Genomic DNA, 20,444 nt, shown 5'->3' on the forward strand with positions numbered 1-20,444 from the left:
CTCAAAGCAGGGAGTTTAGGATGCTGGTTGATCATGGGGTAGTTTCTGTGCGGAAGTTTTTAAGTGGTATTTGGGCAGAGACTGGACTGATGTATAACCTAGGTAAGTTTCCGTGTTGTGGACTGAATTATGTCCCCCTAAAATCCATGTTGAAGTCCCCCCACCCCGCCTCAGTGCGATGGTGTTTGGAGATGGAGCCTTTGGGAGGTAATTAGGTTCAGATGACGTTGTGGGGGTGGGGCCCTCATGATGAGTCAGTGCCCTTATAAGAAAAGCTGTCGAGAGCTCTCATCTTCTCTCTCCCTCTCTCTTCCCACCACATATGAGGACAGAGAGAGAAAGCAGCCACAGGCCAAAAGAGCACTCTCACCAGGAACCGACCACGCCAGCATCTCCATCCTGGACTTCCCAGCCTCTGGAATGGTGAAGTAAGCAAATTTCTGTTGTTTAAACCACCCGATCTATGGTATTTTGTTATGGCAGCCTGTGCTAAGACATTTCTGGAACAGTAAGCAGTTTTTGTTGAGACACATAAGTCCCTGTGGAGTTACTGTTAAAACACATTGTGCTCTTTTCTTGGAACACGTGGGTCTGGACAAGTTTTAGCTGTAGCTAACGGAGTTCAGATAGCTTGTGTTGTGAGTGATCAGTTTTGCGACTGTGACTTCTGTTTCATTTTTCAGTACTCTAAACTAACACAGTGGTCTGAGTAACTGGAATTGAAAGACTGTATAATGGCGTTGCCAGATAAAATACAGGATGCTCAGTTAAATGTGAATTTCAGATACACAGCAAATAATTTTTTACTATAAGTATGCACCTAATAGTGCATGGATTATACTTACAGTAAAAAATAATACATTGTTTGTCTGAAATTAAAATGTAAGTGGGTATCCTGTATTTTTTGTTTGCAAACTGGAAACTCTAACCTATAAAAAATTAATACAGATAGATGAATAAATATTCATTCATCAAATGGATGATGTGGTTGATCAGATGTATCAGGTGAGGGGTGTGATGAGTTGGTGATGCCTTACAGGTGTCTGGCTTGGAAACTGAGTAGTCTTTGTGCCCTACAGGAACATAAGGGACCCTGAGGAAAAGCTGATTGAGGAGGAAGGGCAAAGTGATGAGTTACATTGCGGACATGCTGAGATTAAGGTCTCTCTGGAGCTTATAAGGAGTCGTAACCAGCAGGCTGTCAGAGATACAGATCTGGAGCTCAGGAGAAAGATCAGGATAGAATCATAGATCTGGGAATCCTAAGCAATTAGGTGATAGGGAAGCTCTGGTTGTGGCTGAGATGACAGAAAATAGGCCACATAGAAAAAGCCTCGGACGAGGCCTGAAGGAATTCTGACATTTGAACAGCACGTTTGAATAGCCTGAGAATTGAGTGAGGCCAGGATCGAGATGTCACAGGAACTCAGGAAGGCAGATTTGAGAAGGGGATGCAGGATTCTGCAATGATGGATACTACAAAGAAGGAAATGCTAGAGACGGCAAGGAGGTCGCTGGTGACCCTGATGAGATACGAGTCTAAGGATGATTGTTAGTAACAGTCAGTAGAGTGGGTTTACATGCTGAAGGGAAGGAGGTAATGTTGAAAAGAGGGAAATGTTGAAGACCAAAGAGGAGACAGACTGAGGTTCCTGAGGTTATTGGGAGACTAGATGCAGAGCCCGGGGGAAGGGCTTCTTTACACAAAGAGGGGAGCCCTTTTCTGTTCAGACGGGAAGGGGGGTGGAGGGATGGCTGTGCCCGCGGGTGGGCTCGGGGGAAGGAGAGTGTGGCAGGAGCTCTGTGCACAGACCCTCGGCAAACTCTCTTCCTTTTGTGACCTGTTCATGGCAGTTGTACTCAGCATACTGGACACTGCAAACGGATGGAATAAAAGTTTAAAATAAAATGGTTGTTTTTATGAAAAAAAAAATGGTTGTTTTATGTTTTTATAAAAGCCAAGCTTTGGAAAAAATCTTAAAACAGTAAGTTGCTCTGTTTTTTGTTGTTGTTGTTGTTCTTTGTTAAAATAGTTGTGGGTAAGGTAACTGTAAATGTTTGGATTAAAAACAAAAACAAAAATAAAAACCCTAGTAGCATTTTGCACTCATACTGCTTTACCTAAAGAAATTCAGTGAAATTAGACAACACAAATGATAAAACATTGGCATGGTTTCTGCAGAACTCCAATTAACGTACCCCCTCAAAAATGCCTTGGTCCTAACTCAGAATATTAACAAATGCAGGCATACTTTTTAGGTTAAAACAAAATGTTTGTTATACATATATCATTTTAAAGTGTCTCCCTATGTGGTTTTTTAAGTGTATTTACAATAATTCCTTCTAGTTTTATGGTTATATGATTGACAAAAATTGTATATATTTAAGGTGTACAGTGTGATTTGATATATGTATACACTGTGAAATGATTACCATAATCAAGCTAATGAACATTCATCATCACAGAGCTATCATTTTTATGTGTGTTTTGAGAACACTTGAAATCTACTCTCTTAGCAGATTTCAAGGATACACTATGTTATTAACTATAGTCACCATGCTGTATATTAGGTCTCCAGAATGTATTCATCTTCGAACTGAAGTTTGTACCCTTTGACCAACATCTCCCCTTTTCTCCCACACCTCTGCCCCTGGTAATGACCATTCCACTCTCTGTTACTCTGAGCTCTACTTTGTAGATTCTGCGTATGTGTGGAATCCTTCAGCATTTGTCTTTTTGGGTCTGGCTTATCACTAAGCATAATGTCCGCCAAGTTCAATGCCTCACCACAAATCGCAGGATTTTCTTCTTTTTTAATGGTTGAATATTTCATATACCATATTTTCTCTATTCATTTTGTCAATGGACACACATTATTTGTTTCCATATCTTGGCTACTGTGAATAATGCTGCAGTGAATGTGGGGGTGCAGATAACACTTTGAGATACTAATGTCTTTTCCTTTGATCATAGAATACTTGGAAATGGGATCGCTGGATCACATGATAGTTCTATTTTTAATTATTTCAAGGACCCGCCATACTGTTTTCCAATTGGCTGTACCAATTCACCTTCCCAACCAGCAGTGTACAACAGCTCCCTTTTCTCCACATCCTCACCAACACTTGTTATCTCTTGTCTGATGATAGCCGTTCTGACAAATGTGAACTGATAATGTCATTGTGGTTTTGATTTGCATTTCCTTGATAATTAGTGATGTTGAGCATCTTTTCATATTTTTGTTGGTTATTTGTATGTCTTCTCTGGAAAAATATCTATTCAGGTCCTTTGCCCATTTAAAAAAAAATTGGTTTGTTTGGTTTTTTGCTGTTGAGTTCTATGAGTTCCTAGTATATTATTAGATATATAATTTGCAAATGTTTTACCTCATTCTGTAGGCTGCCTTTTCATTTTGTTGATGGTTTCCTTTGCTGTACAAAAGTGTTTTTTGTTTTTTGTTTGTTTGTTTATTTGTTTGTTTGTTTTTTAGTTTGATGTGGTCCCACTTGTTTATTTTGCTTTAGTTGCCTTTACTTTTCAGTGCCAAATCCAACAACTCATTGCAAAGACTGATGTCAAGGAGCTTACCCTCTGTTTTCTTCCAAGAGTTTTATGGTTTCAGGCCTTACATTCAAGTGTTTAATTCATTTTGAGCTGACTGTTGTGTATGGTGTAAGGTAGGGATTCAGTTTCATTCTTTTGAATGTGGCTGTTGACTATTCCCAACACAATTTACTGAAGGGACTCTCCTTTCGCCTTGTATATTCTTCTTTGTCAAAAATTAATTGACCATGTATAGGTTTATTTCTGGTTTCTCTATTTTGTTCCATTGATCCATGTGTCTGTTTTTATGCCAGTCCTATACTGTGGTGATGGTCCTATACTGTAGATTTGTAATATAATTTGAAATCAGAAAGTGTGATGCCTAGAGCGTTTTTCCTCTCTAGATTATCTTGGCTGCTCAGATTCTTTTGTGGCTCCATACAAATTTTAGGATCATCTTTTCTATGTCTGTGAAAGATGCCATTGGAGTTTTGATAGAGATTGTATTTAATCTGAAGATTGTTTTGGGTAGTATGAACATTTTTTTTAATTGAAGTACAGTCAATTACAATGTGTCAATCTCTGGTGTACAGCACAGTGTCCCAGTCTTGCATATACATACATGTATTTGTTTTCATATTTTTCCATTAAAGGTTATTACAAGATACTGAGCATAGTTCCCTGTACTATACACAAGAAACTACTTTTTAATCTATTTTTATACATAATGGTAAATCTCAAACTCCCAAATTTATCCCCTCCCACCCACTTTCCCTGGTAACCATAAGATTGTCTGCTAAGTCTCTGAGTCTGTTTCTGTTTTGTAGATGAGTTCATAGTGGCCTTAAAGGCCAAGTGTGTTTCTTGTAGGCAACATATAGTGAGTCTTTTTTTTAAATCCATTCAGCCACTCTGTCTTTTAGATAATTTAGTCCATTTACATTAGACTAATTATTCATAGATATGGCCATTTCGGTAATTGGTAAATGTTTGATCCATACCTGGAATTTTCTGGAGTTCAGTGAGGCTGAAGAACAATGGGGCGAGGGCGCTGAGCATTGACAAAGAGTAGCCTTCGAGCACCAGTCCAGGTACGGAAGGAAGTAAAGACTGTGTTTTGGGGGAGAAGAGGGGGGTGGCTGAGGGGAGGGGATAAACAAGGAAAAATGAGAGGGATCAAAGGAGTCGTGGTTTTAATGAAAGTAAGGAATAGGAAGGGTGATTTTTTTTTCTACCTCCCTGTACCAAAAAGAGGAAGCTCTCTCTCTCGAACAGTGGCTCTCAACTTGGAGGAGAGGAGGGGGATTTTGCACCCTCTTCTCCAGAAGACATTTGACAATGCCTGGAGACATTTTTGGTTGTCACCATGGGGCCTCCTACTGGCAGCTAGTGGGTAAAGGCCAGGGGTGCTACTGAGCATCTCACAGTATATAGTATAACCTCTCATAACAAAGAATTACCCAGCCAAAGATGTGAATAGTGACAAGGTGCAGAAACTCTGCCCCCAGACAGATTATCACTATAATCTGAAAACTATGAAGTGTCTCCCCAAATGGAATCATTATCCAGGATTGTTTTTTCAATGCCTGGCTAGGGAACCCAGTTTTTCAGCACAGTTCACACTGCTATGAAGGTGAATATGAAGGTCTACGAGAGGGCAGGTGGATTTCAGGAACCCCGTAGAAGGTGGTGGCGTTGACTAGAGGCCACCCACCATGGCCTGGTACCAAATGCCACTTCTGTATAGCAGACAGCCTCCTACAGAGGCCCAACCACTGGATCTGCCCCGTGGGTGGGATGTCCCTTCAGTCCCTAGAGCAAAGATGCCCTCTTATTTGGCTTGGAGGCAGCCTACGCGATGTAAAATATCCTCTATTTATGGGGGTCTGGATTGTTTTCATAGCTGGGGAATAGCTACACTATTTTGTTTTTAAACTGCCACAGATACTGGTCAGTTTCATAGCTATACCATAGTCTTACCCTGTAATTTTCCCTTCTATTTGTTATTTATAGACCAATCATCTAAATCTAGTGACGAGAGAATGGATCTTTTATAGCTGATTTGTTTTCCTGAAAACACTAGCAAATCTTTTTTTGTTCTAAAAATACAGAGATAACTTCTGTATTCTGTTTTGCCACAGAGGGTCACTTCTGATTGCTCATTAGATGTTATATTTGAAAAACAGCCTCTGTATTCCACTCCTCAACTGTGGGGAAATTCCATTATTAGCAAGATCACACAGAATGAGAAGCCTCAGTGAGCCTAGGTAAGATAAAGCAAGCTAATAGCAGATGCAAACTAGAGTAATAATTCTCCAACCTTAGAATGTATCAGAATTACTTGGGAAAACTTGGTAAAACACAGATTCCTGGGGCCTCATTTCCAGAATTTCTAAATCAGTAGGCCCGAGGTGGGGCCCAAGAATGTGCATTCTGACGAGGTGCACCTGACCGAGTGATGCTGGCAATACTCATCCCAGGACCACACACTGAGAACCATTGTGGATTTTCACATTTATTTTTGATGAATTCTATTTCCATGTTAAACTATGTTTAAGAAATCAGGTCTTTATAAGATTTCAGTACCATATAGTGTTACTCTGCTAGAGAAAGGTAAGATTCAGTTCTTTATAACAAGCATTTTTGTGAGCGCACATATCTGAGAGTGAAAAACATAAAGCCTTAAGATGTTTCGCAACCTTGAATATTCACAGCAACTGCTGATACAATTTTTAATGACTTGATTTACTTCCTATAGTCTCTGGAAAAGGACCAATTTAATAAATGCTCATCAAAATTATATCTACGTAAACACATAAAAAAACTTTCCAGCCTGTTGACCACAGAAAAGTTCATGGGAACCAAGCAGAAATGGGGGCTTCATCAATGGACATTTTTGTGAATTACCTGGAGACAGAGACGCACTCTTTCTGTTGTAATTGCCGAGTATAAGAACAGTATGTGCTTGGAGCTTCTGAGCATCAGTGTGAGGAAGAAGGTCCACTAGAGGATGAAACCCACTTACAGGAAAAGCAAAGCGGAGAAATGGAAAGAGGGAGAGGCAGGGAGCGGGGAGGAGTCAAGTCAGAGAGACGGACCCTGCTAATGACACCGGATGTGATATGGGCAGAAGGAAACCTTTCTCGGGTTAAGCCATGATACTTTCAGGTTGTTACTGCAGTCAGCACAGCCTGATAAACACACCCAAGCACATGTATAGTAATGTATACCGCCCTTCCCAGTGGTCTCAGGACTGGATCTTCTAGTCTGTGTTTCTACTTTAGAAAGTAATAAAGGACACACTTTTTTTTTGGAGGAAGTTTAATACATAAAATAAAAACTCCAAACTAGTATTATTATAAAATATAGTTTAATTTCACTCTTTTTATTTACCACAAATTTTAAAAAATACCCACATACAGGCAAGAGCAAGTGAAATGGAAAAGAGCTAAAAATTGTATAAAAGACAGATCTAAACTCAGGATAGTGTGAGCAATGACACATACACCATAACGTCTCAGATGAGCTCAGAAAGCATCTTCCAGGTTGGATGGGTTTTCTTTCTAAAGACAGTTTTTATTGGAGCCACAAGTTGAAATGTCTCCAGTTCAGAATTCTGATTTTATGTGGAAAGGATCCGCTAAGATTTTTCTTAAAAAGCATTTCTTACGAAACAGAGGCAGACTTATAGGCACAAAAGTCATAAATGCCTCTCCTAGGCCCCATGGAACTTGGAAAAATTAATCTAATGCAAACAAGGCCCCATAAGAATGGGACAGTGACACCTAGCGGCTACCAGCAGGTTTTCTTTATGGCTTCTGATAATTCTAGATGTCAGCCCAACTTGTGCCCACAATACTGTGCTTGGCAAATCTGAGTCTCTAATTCCAGAGCCCAACAGTGACCTACTTGAGGGGTAGATTCCTCTTTAGAGCAAGATCTGAAATGGACCCTCTAAACGTGGTCCAAGACCTAGAGAATGCCTGTTTCATACACCTGTGCCCTAGACTCCACAGAGATTCCTCAAAGATTATGACAACCAGTGAAGACAGCCTTTTCCCGTTGTGACACTGTAATCAGACACATCCTTTTAATTCCATGTATTTACCACAAGTCTGCTCTGTATCTCCCTGTTTATCAACAGATTTCCAAATTTAGTGACTACAATAATGTGTCAACATATACCTCAAGTTTTATTTGACTTCAGGCTAATAAAATATCTAACACTTTCAAGTTTACTAATTTCAAAAAAGTTTTAAATTTGATCCATTGATAGAAGTTAATTGTTATCTGAATCAAGGGTCAATAAATGTCCTTTAAACCATAATATTTAAAGGTACATATCATACTTATGGTATAATGTTTGGTTTACTTAAATAATGTCCACGTAATAAAATGTTCAAGAGCTGGGCAGTAGAACAGAAATGTCATGTGTGCCACATGTGTAACTTAAAACTTTCTGGTAGCCACATTAGAAGAGTGAAAAAATAAAATAACTTTAATGTTTAATTCAGGATATCCAAAATACTATTTGAACGTGTCATCCATACAGGTTATTAATGTGAGGTTTTGAATTCCTTTTTTCTATATGAAGTCTTTGAAATCTGGTATGTATTTTACATTCACAGCACACCTCAATATGTACCAGCCACGTTTCAAGGGCTCGGTTGCCACACATGGCCAGTGGCTATCATATGAACAGCACATTTCTAGCTGTTCTGACTAACGCTCGAGTCCTGTGGATTAGAACCCCAGAATCGGAACCGGAAGTAAACTGAGATGAAACTTCTTTTTACAGATAAGGAAACTGAGGTACAGAGACTTTAAACGGCTTGCTTGGGGTCACACAGCTAAATGTAGGTTGAGCGGGCATTCTTCCTGATACCAGGCACTCCTCCCACTCCACTACATGACTGCAGGTAATTCTTAGAATTAAAAACAAAAAAAGAGAGTATTCTTTTTATGATAGTTTCATTAAATTTGCAGATATTTTTCATCAGAGTGCAAGAAATTAATTGGTAGGGAAAAAAGGAATAGAGTGTAAACCATGAAAATATGTCACTCCTGATAGCAATCATATGTAAATAGAATGCATTTTTGAAGAAAGCACTAAACTTAGAGCTACAGTATCATACCATGTATGGATTGGATTCTGGGTCCAGGGCATGGAGATAAATATCAGAGTGGGCTACCAAAGGATCAAAGCATTCAACTGGCTTTCCACCCACAGGTCTATGCAATAACCCCTCCTCTTGCAAAGAGAGAGTTGCTACTAAGCAAACTGCAATGGCCAGATTCCAGAAACTCTGCCTCTCAGACCCTTGCGTCATGAGGGTTTGCCCCACCTGCTTTGGAGGTCATGTGGCCACAGTGACCTATCCTGCTACCACTGTCTGAGGCCAACTCTGAAGGACAAGTCCAGCCAGCAATGGTTCAGACCCCTAACATGTTACATTTGTAGGCAGACGCCCCTGCCTGACTTAAGAGAACAAATGTGATCATTTAAGCTTCATCAGACTTAACCATCATACTCAGGCTGCCACAGATCAACCTCCCCCATTTTGTGGGGTTCCTTTGGTTTATTCTAAACCTGGGTGTCTCTCAAGTCCTCAAGTGACTGTCAGAACCAGGAGTGGTGCTGCCCCTCTGGTGTTGCTGGAACATTCTGTCAGCTCAAGACAGCAGGCCAGGACACCCTTGCCCACACGGCCACTGCGATTGTCACGCGTGAAGGGATGTTTGCTTTTGGTTGTTGCCTGTTACTGTGTTTGCCATCAACCCATCGGAACGGTCTAATCTATTACTTATACTTAGGAAGTATGCAAGGTCGAAAGCATGCTCTGTTTTGGTGACGGGCTCTGAGGGAAATCTGCTGGGAAGGCACATACTGAAAAGGAAAACTGGGTTTGATCCCTGCATCCGAGCCTCAGACTTTTCCCACTTATTTTTACTGGTGGGGCACAAAACTGAATATATGGGAACACACTTGGTCAACAAGGAAGAGCCATAAAAACACAGGCATCATGGAAGTATGATCTTCAAGAGGGTAGATATACATACAGCATTTTAAATGTTCTTAATTCTTACACTCAATGTGAGCCACCTCTGGATTAATTACTGGTTTAAAAAGTGCTCTCTATTTTTAATTACAGCTAGAAAATCGGCTTTTAAATTCTTTCTCACTGCCTCATGGTTTTTAACAATGTACTTACTACTGCCTGTAACCAAAGGGAATTATATAAATGGTAAATGTAATTGCCTAATAATATAGAGAGCCAACAACTAGTTTCTAGGCCAGTTAACTAATCATTTAACCAGTGAGACTACTGCTTTCCCAAATGTGCAGTAAGAAACTGGGTTATGCACATTAAACATTCAAAGACATATGAACTTAATTGTGACGTTGCACAAGGCATTTAAAGCTGCCTGGACCTGTTTCCTCCTCTACGATTAATCCATTTTCAGCATCAAAAACCTGTTCGTCTCTGATAAAAATCTTGAGTGGCTATATGAAGAGTATATTTTATATACAAAGGTTAATCACCAAGATCTAGGGCCCATGATCTGTCCTTTTCTGTAAGCAAAGTTGAAACTCTCTCAGCCTTTTTTTGATTTGTTTTGTTTTGTTTTTAGATAAGAAATCATCTCACTTAAAATCCATCTCAGAGTGCTCAACTGAGCATAACTATCCTGGCTCTGTGTTTGCCCAAGTCTGCAAAGACTGAGCACAGTACTTTTTGTCATTTCCACTACACACTGCACTGTCCCTTTAAATATTCAAGTACTTACCATTTCCTGAAGGCCGATAAGCATAAGCCTCAATTAAGGAAATATACAAGGAATGGAAGTGTTCCAAATTACACAATCTTCTCTTATAAGTAAATTATAAATGAATCTTAGACACAAGGAAATTGTCAGTCCATTAAATTCCCCCAACTCTAAACAACTGCTCAAAAAAAAATAAAGAAATGCCAAAACGAGATACATGTGATATTCTTGGTTAGAAATATTTTAGCAAAAATATAGCCACTAGTGGGTTTTAAGCCACTTCAATGAGTAGGGTGGTTTATAGAAAATTCTGAGAATTTGAAGGGAAACATCACATTTCCCCAGACCCCTGGGAAAGACAGGTGCAAAGCTATAAAAATGGTAGACCATGAATAGGAATAAGAGATGAAAACAGTATCAATACAGTACGGAAGAATATACAGTCTTTTGTAAATGAAATGCTTTAAAATGTTTCTCATTTTTAGAGTTAAATCAAGTGCTAGAGTGTCCAGTGGATGTCACTGAAGTCCCCAGGGTCGCCCAGGCCCCCCTCTGCTTCCAAGTAATTCATGAAGGCAGCCATGGCTGTATCGTCATGGTCACAGAGGGCATCAAAATCCAGTGGGGCACCTTCTCCTATTGAATTCAACAGGCCCATGTAAGTACACTTGGAGTTTCGAAAATGAGTATCCCCAAAAATGGCAAAGCAAGGCTAGGAAACCATACAATGTATTATTGAAGGCAAAATGTACGTCTTAAATTGCAGTAGCTTGAGATAGTTTTTAAATGGATCGCCTATTTTTATACCAACCTGCTGTCAGATAAATTGCACTTAACTCGTTTGATGAACGTAAGTGACCTAGTCTACGAGTCTTCTAACAGCCCTAAAAGGTACAGACTCCCAGACAGCTGGAAGCTGGGGGCTGGGGTTTACTTACGTGTGTATATATAGAGCCTGGAAGGAGAAATTTTATTTTCATCTGCCTTGTGAAAGTATTGTTTGTTTAATCCCATCATCTTCCCAAAATCCAAAAGATTCTACAAAAGGGGAGTCCCCAGGTGTTTGATTGAAAAAGGAAATAAGGAGAAACCATGGAAAGGAGATTTAAATCAGAGACAAGGAAGAGGTTCTAGAAATTAAAGATTAAAACACAGCTACAGATTAACTGAGGTTTTCTAGGTAGCTGTAAAGCACAACAGAATTTGAGGTGATTAATACATGGCTCTGTGTGAAGTGATCACCATGTTCCTTCAAGTCCCTTGATTCCTTTAACATACATTTTCAGTAGATCAGAGTCAGTTATGGGGGGTATAAAATTGTGTCATTTCAATTTACTTGATTTGGACTTTGCATAAATGAGTTAACATGAATAATTATTACATCATAAACTTCTCAGGACTTGGCATATTTAAAATTTTTTGAGAATGGACAAGTTTCCCTGGACAGGAGAGCTTTAGTTTTATTTAAATTGTGTGTTTTAATAATACCCATAACTGATGCAGTTGATGATCAAATTTTCAGTGACAGGTCCAAGTAACATAATACTTAAAACACTAAGATCACTGTATTTAGGATGGGAAAATGTTCGTTCTAAAACTATCTGCATTTCTAGAAATCTTCTGTACCTCAAAATGCAGTGATTAACAAAGAGTTTTTGGAAAACCAAAATGGCGGGCAGTTGTCAAAGAAAACTTACCAAGGAGTGGTTCCTGACTGTGGGTAGCAACAGCACTCTGGTTTTGCTTTGCGGCCTCTAGCTCCCCTATTTCAGAAGGACTTAGTGTAATCAGCTCCTTACTTGACATCTGAACAGGCAGAATAATAAACAGTAAGTTTCCTACTATATTAGGGGAAACAAAGATCTCGTAGCAGTTTTCAGATGTGGCCCTGCCACCATGGCTGTCAACAGCACGGCAGCCTGCACTGTGTGCCCTGTGCTAAGCACTCCACAAGCATCATTTCGTTTCATGTCACAGATGTTGTGAGGTCAGGATTCTGAGGCCTAAAGAGGCTATCCTCTTGCCCAAAGTGTTGGGGCTACAGATTCTAACCCAAGTCTCCCTGACTCCGAAGCCCCCACATTATTCACAGCCGTAACTGAGTTACATATATAAGGAGAAGTTTTGGATTAAGAAGAAAAGCTATTTCATTTTTTTTTTTTAATGATGGTAAAACTGTATCTCACATGAAACTAACAATATGAAATACTGCTTTGGAGAAGGGAATGGATTAAATCAGAGACTCTCACCAAAAAGTCATCACACTCTTACACACAAAACAAATTTAATGTTCAATGCAGCCTATCAAACGAAGAAATCATTTACCTATATTGTCTTATTAAGTTGTTGAACTTCACCAGAGAATGTCTAAGTAACATACACTACTTGGAGATTTTTGTGCATTACAAGGACTTAAATCCCTGTTTCTAGCAGGTTGTCTGGCACAAAATGGGTACCCAATAAACATTTGCTAAATGTATGAGTAAAACTTGAAAATACTAGGTCAAAGGTCTATATGAGTATAAACAGATACTTTCAAGTTCCTTTTGTCCCTGGTCAGATTTAATGTCTCTTTTCTCCTATATTATTATACCACTTAGTTTATATATCTACTTTAGAGGTTTTAGTTGTCTGGGATACATCAGAATTACACTGCATGTGAACCTTTCAGATACTCAGCACTATGGTTAGTCATTTTTGTGTATGCAACAATGCACTTCAAATAGCTCGTATTTGTTTAATTGAATTAAGTAGTAGGTAATACTTAATTTGTAGCTTATATTATTTCAACTTTTTTCTGAGACCATAAGGAATACAGTTAATTCACTGAATTGGAATCTATTAAAATAACACACAATATTAACTGCCATTTATTGAGCACATGTTGTGTACCAGGCACTGTTAAAGTTTTTGTTTCTTTGCGTATTACATCACTGAATTCATACACCCCTCCAAGAGACTGGGGCTCTTATTAATTCATTCTTTACAGATGAGGAAACTGAGGCACAGAGTTTAAATAACATGTAGGAAGGGACCCGGTAGTAAGTGTCTGAATCACAACTTGGACCCACAGACTCTTAACCACCATTCTACATTGCCTCTTAAAAACTATGAGTTATCTAGAAAGAGTTCATTTTTTATAGGATGGCTTTGGTTCTCAAAAGAAATCATCAGCAAGCAGGAAATTTCATTGCTCATTTATTTCATGAATGTTATCACTTACAATTGCACTTACATTCTTGCTGTCTGTAGTGTGAGTCTCTTTCAATAAATCTGTTGGACTTGAATCATCAAGGGATGACGAAGACTGTAACCTTCAAAAAGTGATACATAAAACATTTTATGTGTCTGCTTACACATAGTTCAGAAAAATTTCCCCTCTGAATACATAATCTACTGATAAAAACCACAGTGAGCAAAATGAGACTGAGTATTACGACAGTTTTGATAATCAGACAGACTCGTTCAGGGCCAGATTTATTTTTGACTACGGAGTGCTGAAAACACTCTACAGTAAATAGAAATATAAAACTCTGAGGTGAAAGCTCTTAAGTAGCTCATGCTACCTGGCTTAATGTAGCACGTGGCAAAGTAACGGAATAACAACACAGTTCAAAACAGGCATTCACATCAAGTTCCTATACGTGACACCAAAAAGCAGAACTAGCAGTAAAGAAAGACTTCCTAACATCCTGCAGCCTTTTTTAAAGTGGAAAATGTGTCGTATTGGTACTGTGATAGGTCATCCCCAAGTACAGAATCAGTGAAACACATAAAGGCATAAATACAGTCATGTGCTTTGATCATAAATCTCTTCAAGGCTTAAGATCTACAACTGACAGCATCACATATTATTAAACGCTCAATTATGTGAAACATAATGGCATGAGCGTAACTTTATGTCCTTATCTACTCCCAAGAAGGCAGTTGACAAGAAACTATAGAGGGAGGAATTAAAACAGAGGAATGACATGAATTAGGGAGGAAATACAGATGAAAGGATGAATGATAAGCCTTGGGGATTTTTCACAGGGCAGTCAACATAGCTTGGCTGGCTTCTCATTCTGTGATTCATCATTTAAAATCACCGCTTGTTCAATTAGCCTTTGTTCAAAGATGAAAACCACCCCTCCCCCCATGCACTTCACTACCAGATTAATCTTCTGAAATATGGCTTTCTCCGTTTTAGTCCACTGGGCAGAAACTTGCTGTTTAAGTCCCTCCACTACTTGACTTCGCCTTAGTTAAAACTCCCTTTAACTGAGTTAAAAATCTGTTGCTTAGCAACCTGACTCTTCTCTCCATGAGTCTCCTTGTTTGCTGAAACCACCCACCTCCATACATTGGCAGAGGTGCCTCAATATAGAAATGCTCTCCCCACTGCATCCTGGACATTCTAATGGTACCCAGGCTTGCTACGTTTGACTCAATTTCCACTTTCCTTACGATGCCTTTCCAGCATGTATGGTCAAATGATTTTCAACGATGGTGCCAAGACCATTCAAAGGAGGAATGGGCAGTCTTTTCAGGAAGTGATGTGAGAAAACTGTGTATCTACATGCAGACAAAGGAAGCTGGACTCTAACCTTCCTCCGTAATTTCCTTGTTAAACTTTGTCCTGTTTAGTACAAATATTTACAATTTACTCCAGAAATACATTTTTAAGCTTTTATTATGGAAAACTTCAAAACAGATATAAAAGTTGATAATATAATGAAATCTCATATACCCACCAAACAGCTTCAATAAATATTCTTTCCTAATCTTGTTAAATGTATATACTCCAAACTCATACTTCCCCTCTCCTCCCAGACACTTTGCCATTTAAACTGTAAATACTTCTCACTGCAGAAATACTGATTTGATTGATCATGGCATGCTGCCCATTATATGACTGCTCTCTGGTGGTATTACACATACCTCTTAAAAAACTGAATTCCAAAACACTATCTTTCTTAGAGAAATTCTGAGTTCAAAACCTGTCTGATCTAAAGGGTTTTAGATGAGCAATTATGGGCCTGAATATACACATATTCACATATATCCACACATCTTTTTTTTTATACAAGTGGTTATAATACATATTATTCCTTCTATTTCTGCGCTTTTTTTCTATTAATCATATAAAGCGCTTCCCATATTAGCATGAATAGAGCTACCTAATTTTTAGAAGTTACAGAGTACTCCATTGTATGGATATACCATGATAAATTATGGTTATGATAAGTATTTAAATATTTGAATCACTACTGTAAACAATGTAGCAAAGAACACTCTTGTTCATGGATCTTTGTGTGGCTGTGTAAGAATATTTGCTCCTGGGGTGGAGTTGCCGACTTCATGATATACACACCTATATATATATATTTTTTTTAATTTATTATTATTATTTTATTTTGGGGGGAGGTAATTAGGTTTATTTATTTATTTATTTTTAGAGGGGGTACTGGGGATTAAACCCAGGACCTTGTGTGTGCTAAGCATGCACTCTACTACTTGAGCTATACCCTCCCCCCTTACACACCTATATTTTTGATGGGTATTGTCAAATTGCCCTCCAAAGAGCTTGCACTAAATTTATACTCCCATGGACCATTTAAGAGGGACTGTTTCCTCTCAGTCTCACCAGTATTACCAAACTTTCAAATTTTTGACAGTCTCTGAAGAGAAAAAAGGTATCTCACTGTTTAATTTTGTATATATATAATTTTAACTGTGAGTGGGGTTGAGCAATTTTTAAAGTTTCTTGGTCATTCGTATCTTTTTTTCTATTCATGTCTACTCTCCAACTTTTATTATTGAATTATTTTTACCACTTCTTTAATAACTACACAAAGTTTAATATGTATAAAATTATATAAAGGTTATAATACTTAAAATTTAGTATAAAATTTAATAACTTTATGCCATAAAACTTAATAAATTAAGATAATTAATACAACACTTTATCATGTGAAATATATATACTTTCTGTGGTTTATTATTTGTCTTTTAACCTTGTTAACTTAATGGTTATAGTTCTGCTTAAGTTTTCAGTTTTCATACAATTAAATTTATTTTTTTCCTTAATGAACTCTGGAGTTTGTGTGACGTTTAGAAAGGGACTTTCCAAACTAAGTTGCTACTGTAAAGGTGATTTTTCTCTTCCATTATATTATTGAACTAGTTATTGTTTGCATATAGGAAACCTATTGATTTTTCAATATTGGTTTCATAAATGTAATGAAAATTTTACTTGTTAAAGTATTTACAGCAGTAAAACATCACCTTTGTATGCCCAGGAGTTCATTTGCAATGTCTGTTCCAATACCACCAGCACCAAGGACTGTCCCAGTAGACATGCTGGGCACGCTACTACAAGACTGCCTAGAGGACCCTAAAAAATAACAAAAGGAGAAATTCAATTGAGGACTTTAAAAAAGTATATAACTTTGGTCAATATCTTCCTTTCAATTCAAATATATTTCCTATTTCCTTCTTTGAAAGAAAGAGACTAAAATATTAGGAACATTCATGTTTACATTATAAACATAACTCATGATGGTTTAGATGCTTGTGAAGAATGATATGAATCAAATATGTGGAAAGTCACTGAGGGTTCAATCATGACCTGTGACCCTTGAGTACAGGCAGTTCCTCCTGACTTTAAACTCCACATTAAAGCCAGAGCAACGCTACTTTTTTTTTTTTTTGTTATTGAAGTATAGTTGATTTACAATATTGTGTTAGTTTCAGGTATAGAGGAAAGAGATTCAGTTATATACATATGTATATATATATACACACATTCTTTTTCAGGTTCTCTTTCATTATAGATTATTATAAGATATTGAATATAGTTCCCTGTGCTGTACCGTAGGACCTTGTTGTTTATCTAGTTTATATATAGTAAAGTGAATCTGTTAACCCCATACTCCTAATTTATCCCTCCTCCCACCCCTTTCCCCATTTGGTAACCATAGTTTGTTTTCTATGTCTGTGAGTCAGTTTTATAAATAAGTTCATGTGTATTGTTTTTTTAAGATTCCACATATAAGTGATATCATATGATATTTGTCTTGCTCTGTCTGACTCACTTCACTTAGTATGATAATCTCTAGGTCCATTGATGTTGCTGCAAATGGCAATATTTCATTCTTTTATATAGCTGAATACTATTTTAGTTTTAATATTTCCTAACATTTTTGGGTTTTTTAATGTAAGTAATACATTAAAATATTCCTGTGGAGAAAAACTAAGATAAGCAAAAAACTCCCCCTTAATGCTTTTTATTAACTTATCCAACAGATATTTGAGTGCCTTAATGTACAAGGAACTACGCTAGCTGCAGGGGACAGATAATGGGTAAAACCATTCTTACTCTTCAAGAACTCAGTCTAGCAGCAAGCCAGTTGAGTGAACAACTAATTGCAATACAACATAAGATTATAACAGAAATGTAACTAAATTCCAAGGAGAATCACTCAACCCGCTGAAAGTCTTTTTGATTTCACCTTGAAATTCTTCCCTCTCCAAGACAAAAAAAGACAGTAACTTAATAATAACAATCTTAGTAATAAGTCGCCATCATCCAAAGCTACGCTTACCTTCTGATGACTGAGAGCTGCAAAGATGCAATGATGCTTCTCCAGTCTCACCGTGTTCCCTAGCATTAAGAAACACCATAGGTGACTTTTTATAGGTGAAGGAAATTGTTAAAGCAACATTAAGCTCTGTGCATTTGAATGACCCATTCTCGACCCATTTGTGTTTTATATACACATATTGTTAATGTCATCACAAGAGATCAAGGTAATGACTTTCACCAAATGCCATCATTACCCTGTAAAGTACCCATTCTCACAGTTACGCACTCTCAGTTTGTATACTAATGGTATGAAGACAAGAATTATTGCGATGGGTAATAGAGGATACTGCCAGAGGTACTGGGGTACAAGATTTGGGGGCTCTTTTTCTTTTTCTAAATATTGTAGATAAGTAAATAGAATTGGTTTGATGAAAACTTACAGCAACTTCAAAGAGAAACATAGAAAAATGATACTTAGAACAGGGCCATGTTAGCATCTTAAGTAAATCAGGAAAAGCTGGCTCTTCATTCGGGCTGACACAGCCATAGATCAGGGCTTGGCAAGCAGTGCACAGGCAGGATTTCTGCTTATCTCTCAGCCAGGCACTCCTGCATTAGTACATGTGGTCCCTTGGCTTAGAAGATGGACATGCAAAAATGATGCAGAGGACAAAACAATGTCTTCCAACCATACACAGTTTAAAGTCACATTCACATCGTTTTTCAGAGGGACAAGGCGAGGGAAAACAATGCCCAAATAAATGCATATACTGACACATTTTATACTAAAATGGAATTTAATTTAAACTAAAAGGAATTTATTACAAAGGGGCAAACTTTTAGCTTAATTCTGAGAATGAATGCCAATGAACAGTGAATGAACTACTCAAAATATATACTCACGTTATAAAGCCAGAGGGTCATACAGTCTTAATGGTTTAGCAAGATGAGAAGAGGGAAGCAAAGATACTTGTTTGAAATTAACACAAAGGTCTTAACAACATAAAAAATTACTTACAAAACTAAAGTGTTGACAGACACAATATATTCCAGTTCTTTGGTCCAAGGATTTGTGAAACTAAACCACTGGCTTTTTAAAGTTACGAAAGAGCCATCTTTCGCTCTGAATTTGTATGAATCTGTAAATATTTTCTCTTTACTCTGTAGAACTTAACAAGAAAAGAAAATAATCAGCATAACTATATAAATCAATCCCTGGAGGATTAATTCAAGGTTCAGATTTCATAGGAATGAGAAATTGAGAACTGAAGCTGTAAAATTAAAAAGTACCCCAAAAATGACCCCATTGAATGCATACCTGCTTTGTGCTTGTCAGTCAAATTACTATGGTCATCTTGATGAAAATATTCGTAACAAGAAGTTCCCAAAAGCTCCTGAGGCAGGTATCCTAAAATTGCTGTTGCCCTGGTTGTAAAATTGAAAATCAAGTTCAGGATTGGCGAATGTATTCTGTTTCAGAATACTGTAGGTCCACACATGGTCAGGACAGCAGGGAAGGAGACCGGGGGATAAGTAACCCGTGTGTCTCACGGGGCTCCCTTTGGCTGCCCTGGACCACAATTAGAGCTGCAAAGCAGAATGGACATGCAGGCACCAGGCTGCTCGAAGCCACCCACCCAACCCAGGATACGCTATCCCGACCATTCACCACTAAAGCTGTGGCCACAGACCATGCCCAGTTTCTGCACCATTGGCTAAGAAATATTTCCATTTTACAATTTGGCTTGAACAAATTTACTGATCTAGCCACATCCTTATTTCATTTAAACTTTATTTCCTGTTCTAAAGCCTAAAAAAAAAAAAAAAAAAAAATCCAGCAGTGCTACTAAGCCACATCTTTAATACCCTTAAATACTTCATTGAATTCTAATCATTACGGCACATAAATGTTTACCTTTGGTCCACATAGACAAACTTTCCATTCATTGCAAAACGGGTTATAAATTCAGTTGGTTTCACTTTAATCTCCCCACTGTTCTGTGGGACAATACATGGACGTAACCTGCCAAGGGCAACGAGGCAGGTAGAGTTGCTCCTGTCTTTCTTATTTTCCCTTTCTTCTTCCATCCCAGCAATATTTGGAGGCCAACTTCTCAAATAGCCAGTGCAGTGGATGGTATAGAATTTTCTATGATCTAATTCAGAAGTTTAAAAAAAAAATAACATTTGTCAATTATATCTCAATAAAACCAAAAAAAGACAAAAATTTTAAAAAGCATTTGAATCATTATGAATAAATTCTTTTTTTGTTAAATTGGAATAGTCAGTTACAATGTGTTAGTTTCTGGTGTACAGCACAATGTCCCAGTCATGCATATATATACATATGTTCGTTTTCATATATAAATTCTTAAATTTGTTACACTGACATTTATAATACTTCTAATTGTGCTCTGAAATATTCTTTAAATACACTAAATATAACAGGGGAATAGGATTGAATTAAAAAAATCATCAATCACATTTACTTAACAACTTTATTCTTAATGGGTTATTTTTCTCAAGAACTAAACTATATGTACTACATCAAAATGACTGTTTTAA

The 20,444-nt window shown here is 37.7% G+C and overlaps 1 protein-coding gene and 1 long non-coding RNA gene across 5 annotated transcripts in view; one reads left to right on the forward strand and one right to left on the reverse strand.

The window, feature by feature from the left end:
• The first annotated feature begins 275 nt into the window (after nt 1-275).
• The window catches only part of LOC116661254, a 49,991-nt gene continuing 29,822 nt past the window's right edge, over nt 276-20,444 (forward strand). Inside the window, exons 1-2 of one of the 2 annotated variants that reach the window (XR_004317073.1) lie at nt 276-428; nt 10,798-10,970. This is a non-coding gene — a long non-coding RNA (uncharacterized LOC116661254). The remainder of the gene's footprint in view (nt 429-10,797; nt 10,971-20,444) is intronic. The other variant, XR_004317072.1, reaches the window with a different exon arrangement.
• The window catches only part of ARNTL2 (aryl hydrocarbon receptor nuclear translocator like 2), a 57,164-nt gene continuing 44,735 nt past the window's right edge, over nt 8,016-20,444 (reverse strand). For all 3 annotated transcript variants that reach the window (XM_032472861.1, XM_032472860.1, XM_032472862.1), the window contains 8 exons: nt 19,795-20,035; nt 19,198-19,304; nt 18,898-19,048; nt 17,899-17,957; nt 16,580-16,688; nt 13,548-13,626; nt 12,010-12,118; nt 8,016-10,948 (listed from right to left, as the gene is read on the reverse strand). In XM_032472861.1, the coding sequence (XP_032328752.1) occupies nt 10,812-10,948; nt 12,010-12,118; nt 13,548-13,626; nt 16,580-16,688; nt 17,899-17,957; nt 18,898-19,048; nt 19,198-19,304; nt 19,795-20,035 (992 nt within the window). In that variant the 3' untranslated portion in view covers nt 8,016-10,811. The remainder of the gene's footprint in view (nt 10,949-12,009; nt 12,119-13,547; nt 13,627-16,579; nt 16,689-17,898; nt 17,958-18,897; nt 19,049-19,197; nt 19,305-19,794; nt 20,036-20,444) is intronic.

The sequence above is a fragment of the Camelus ferus genome, chromosome 34 (genome assembly GCF_009834535.1).
Source record: "Camelus ferus isolate YT-003-E chromosome 34, BCGSAC_Cfer_1.0, whole genome shotgun sequence".
In the NCBI taxonomy this organism is placed as follows: domain Eukaryota; kingdom Metazoa; phylum Chordata; class Mammalia; order Artiodactyla; family Camelidae; genus Camelus; species Camelus ferus.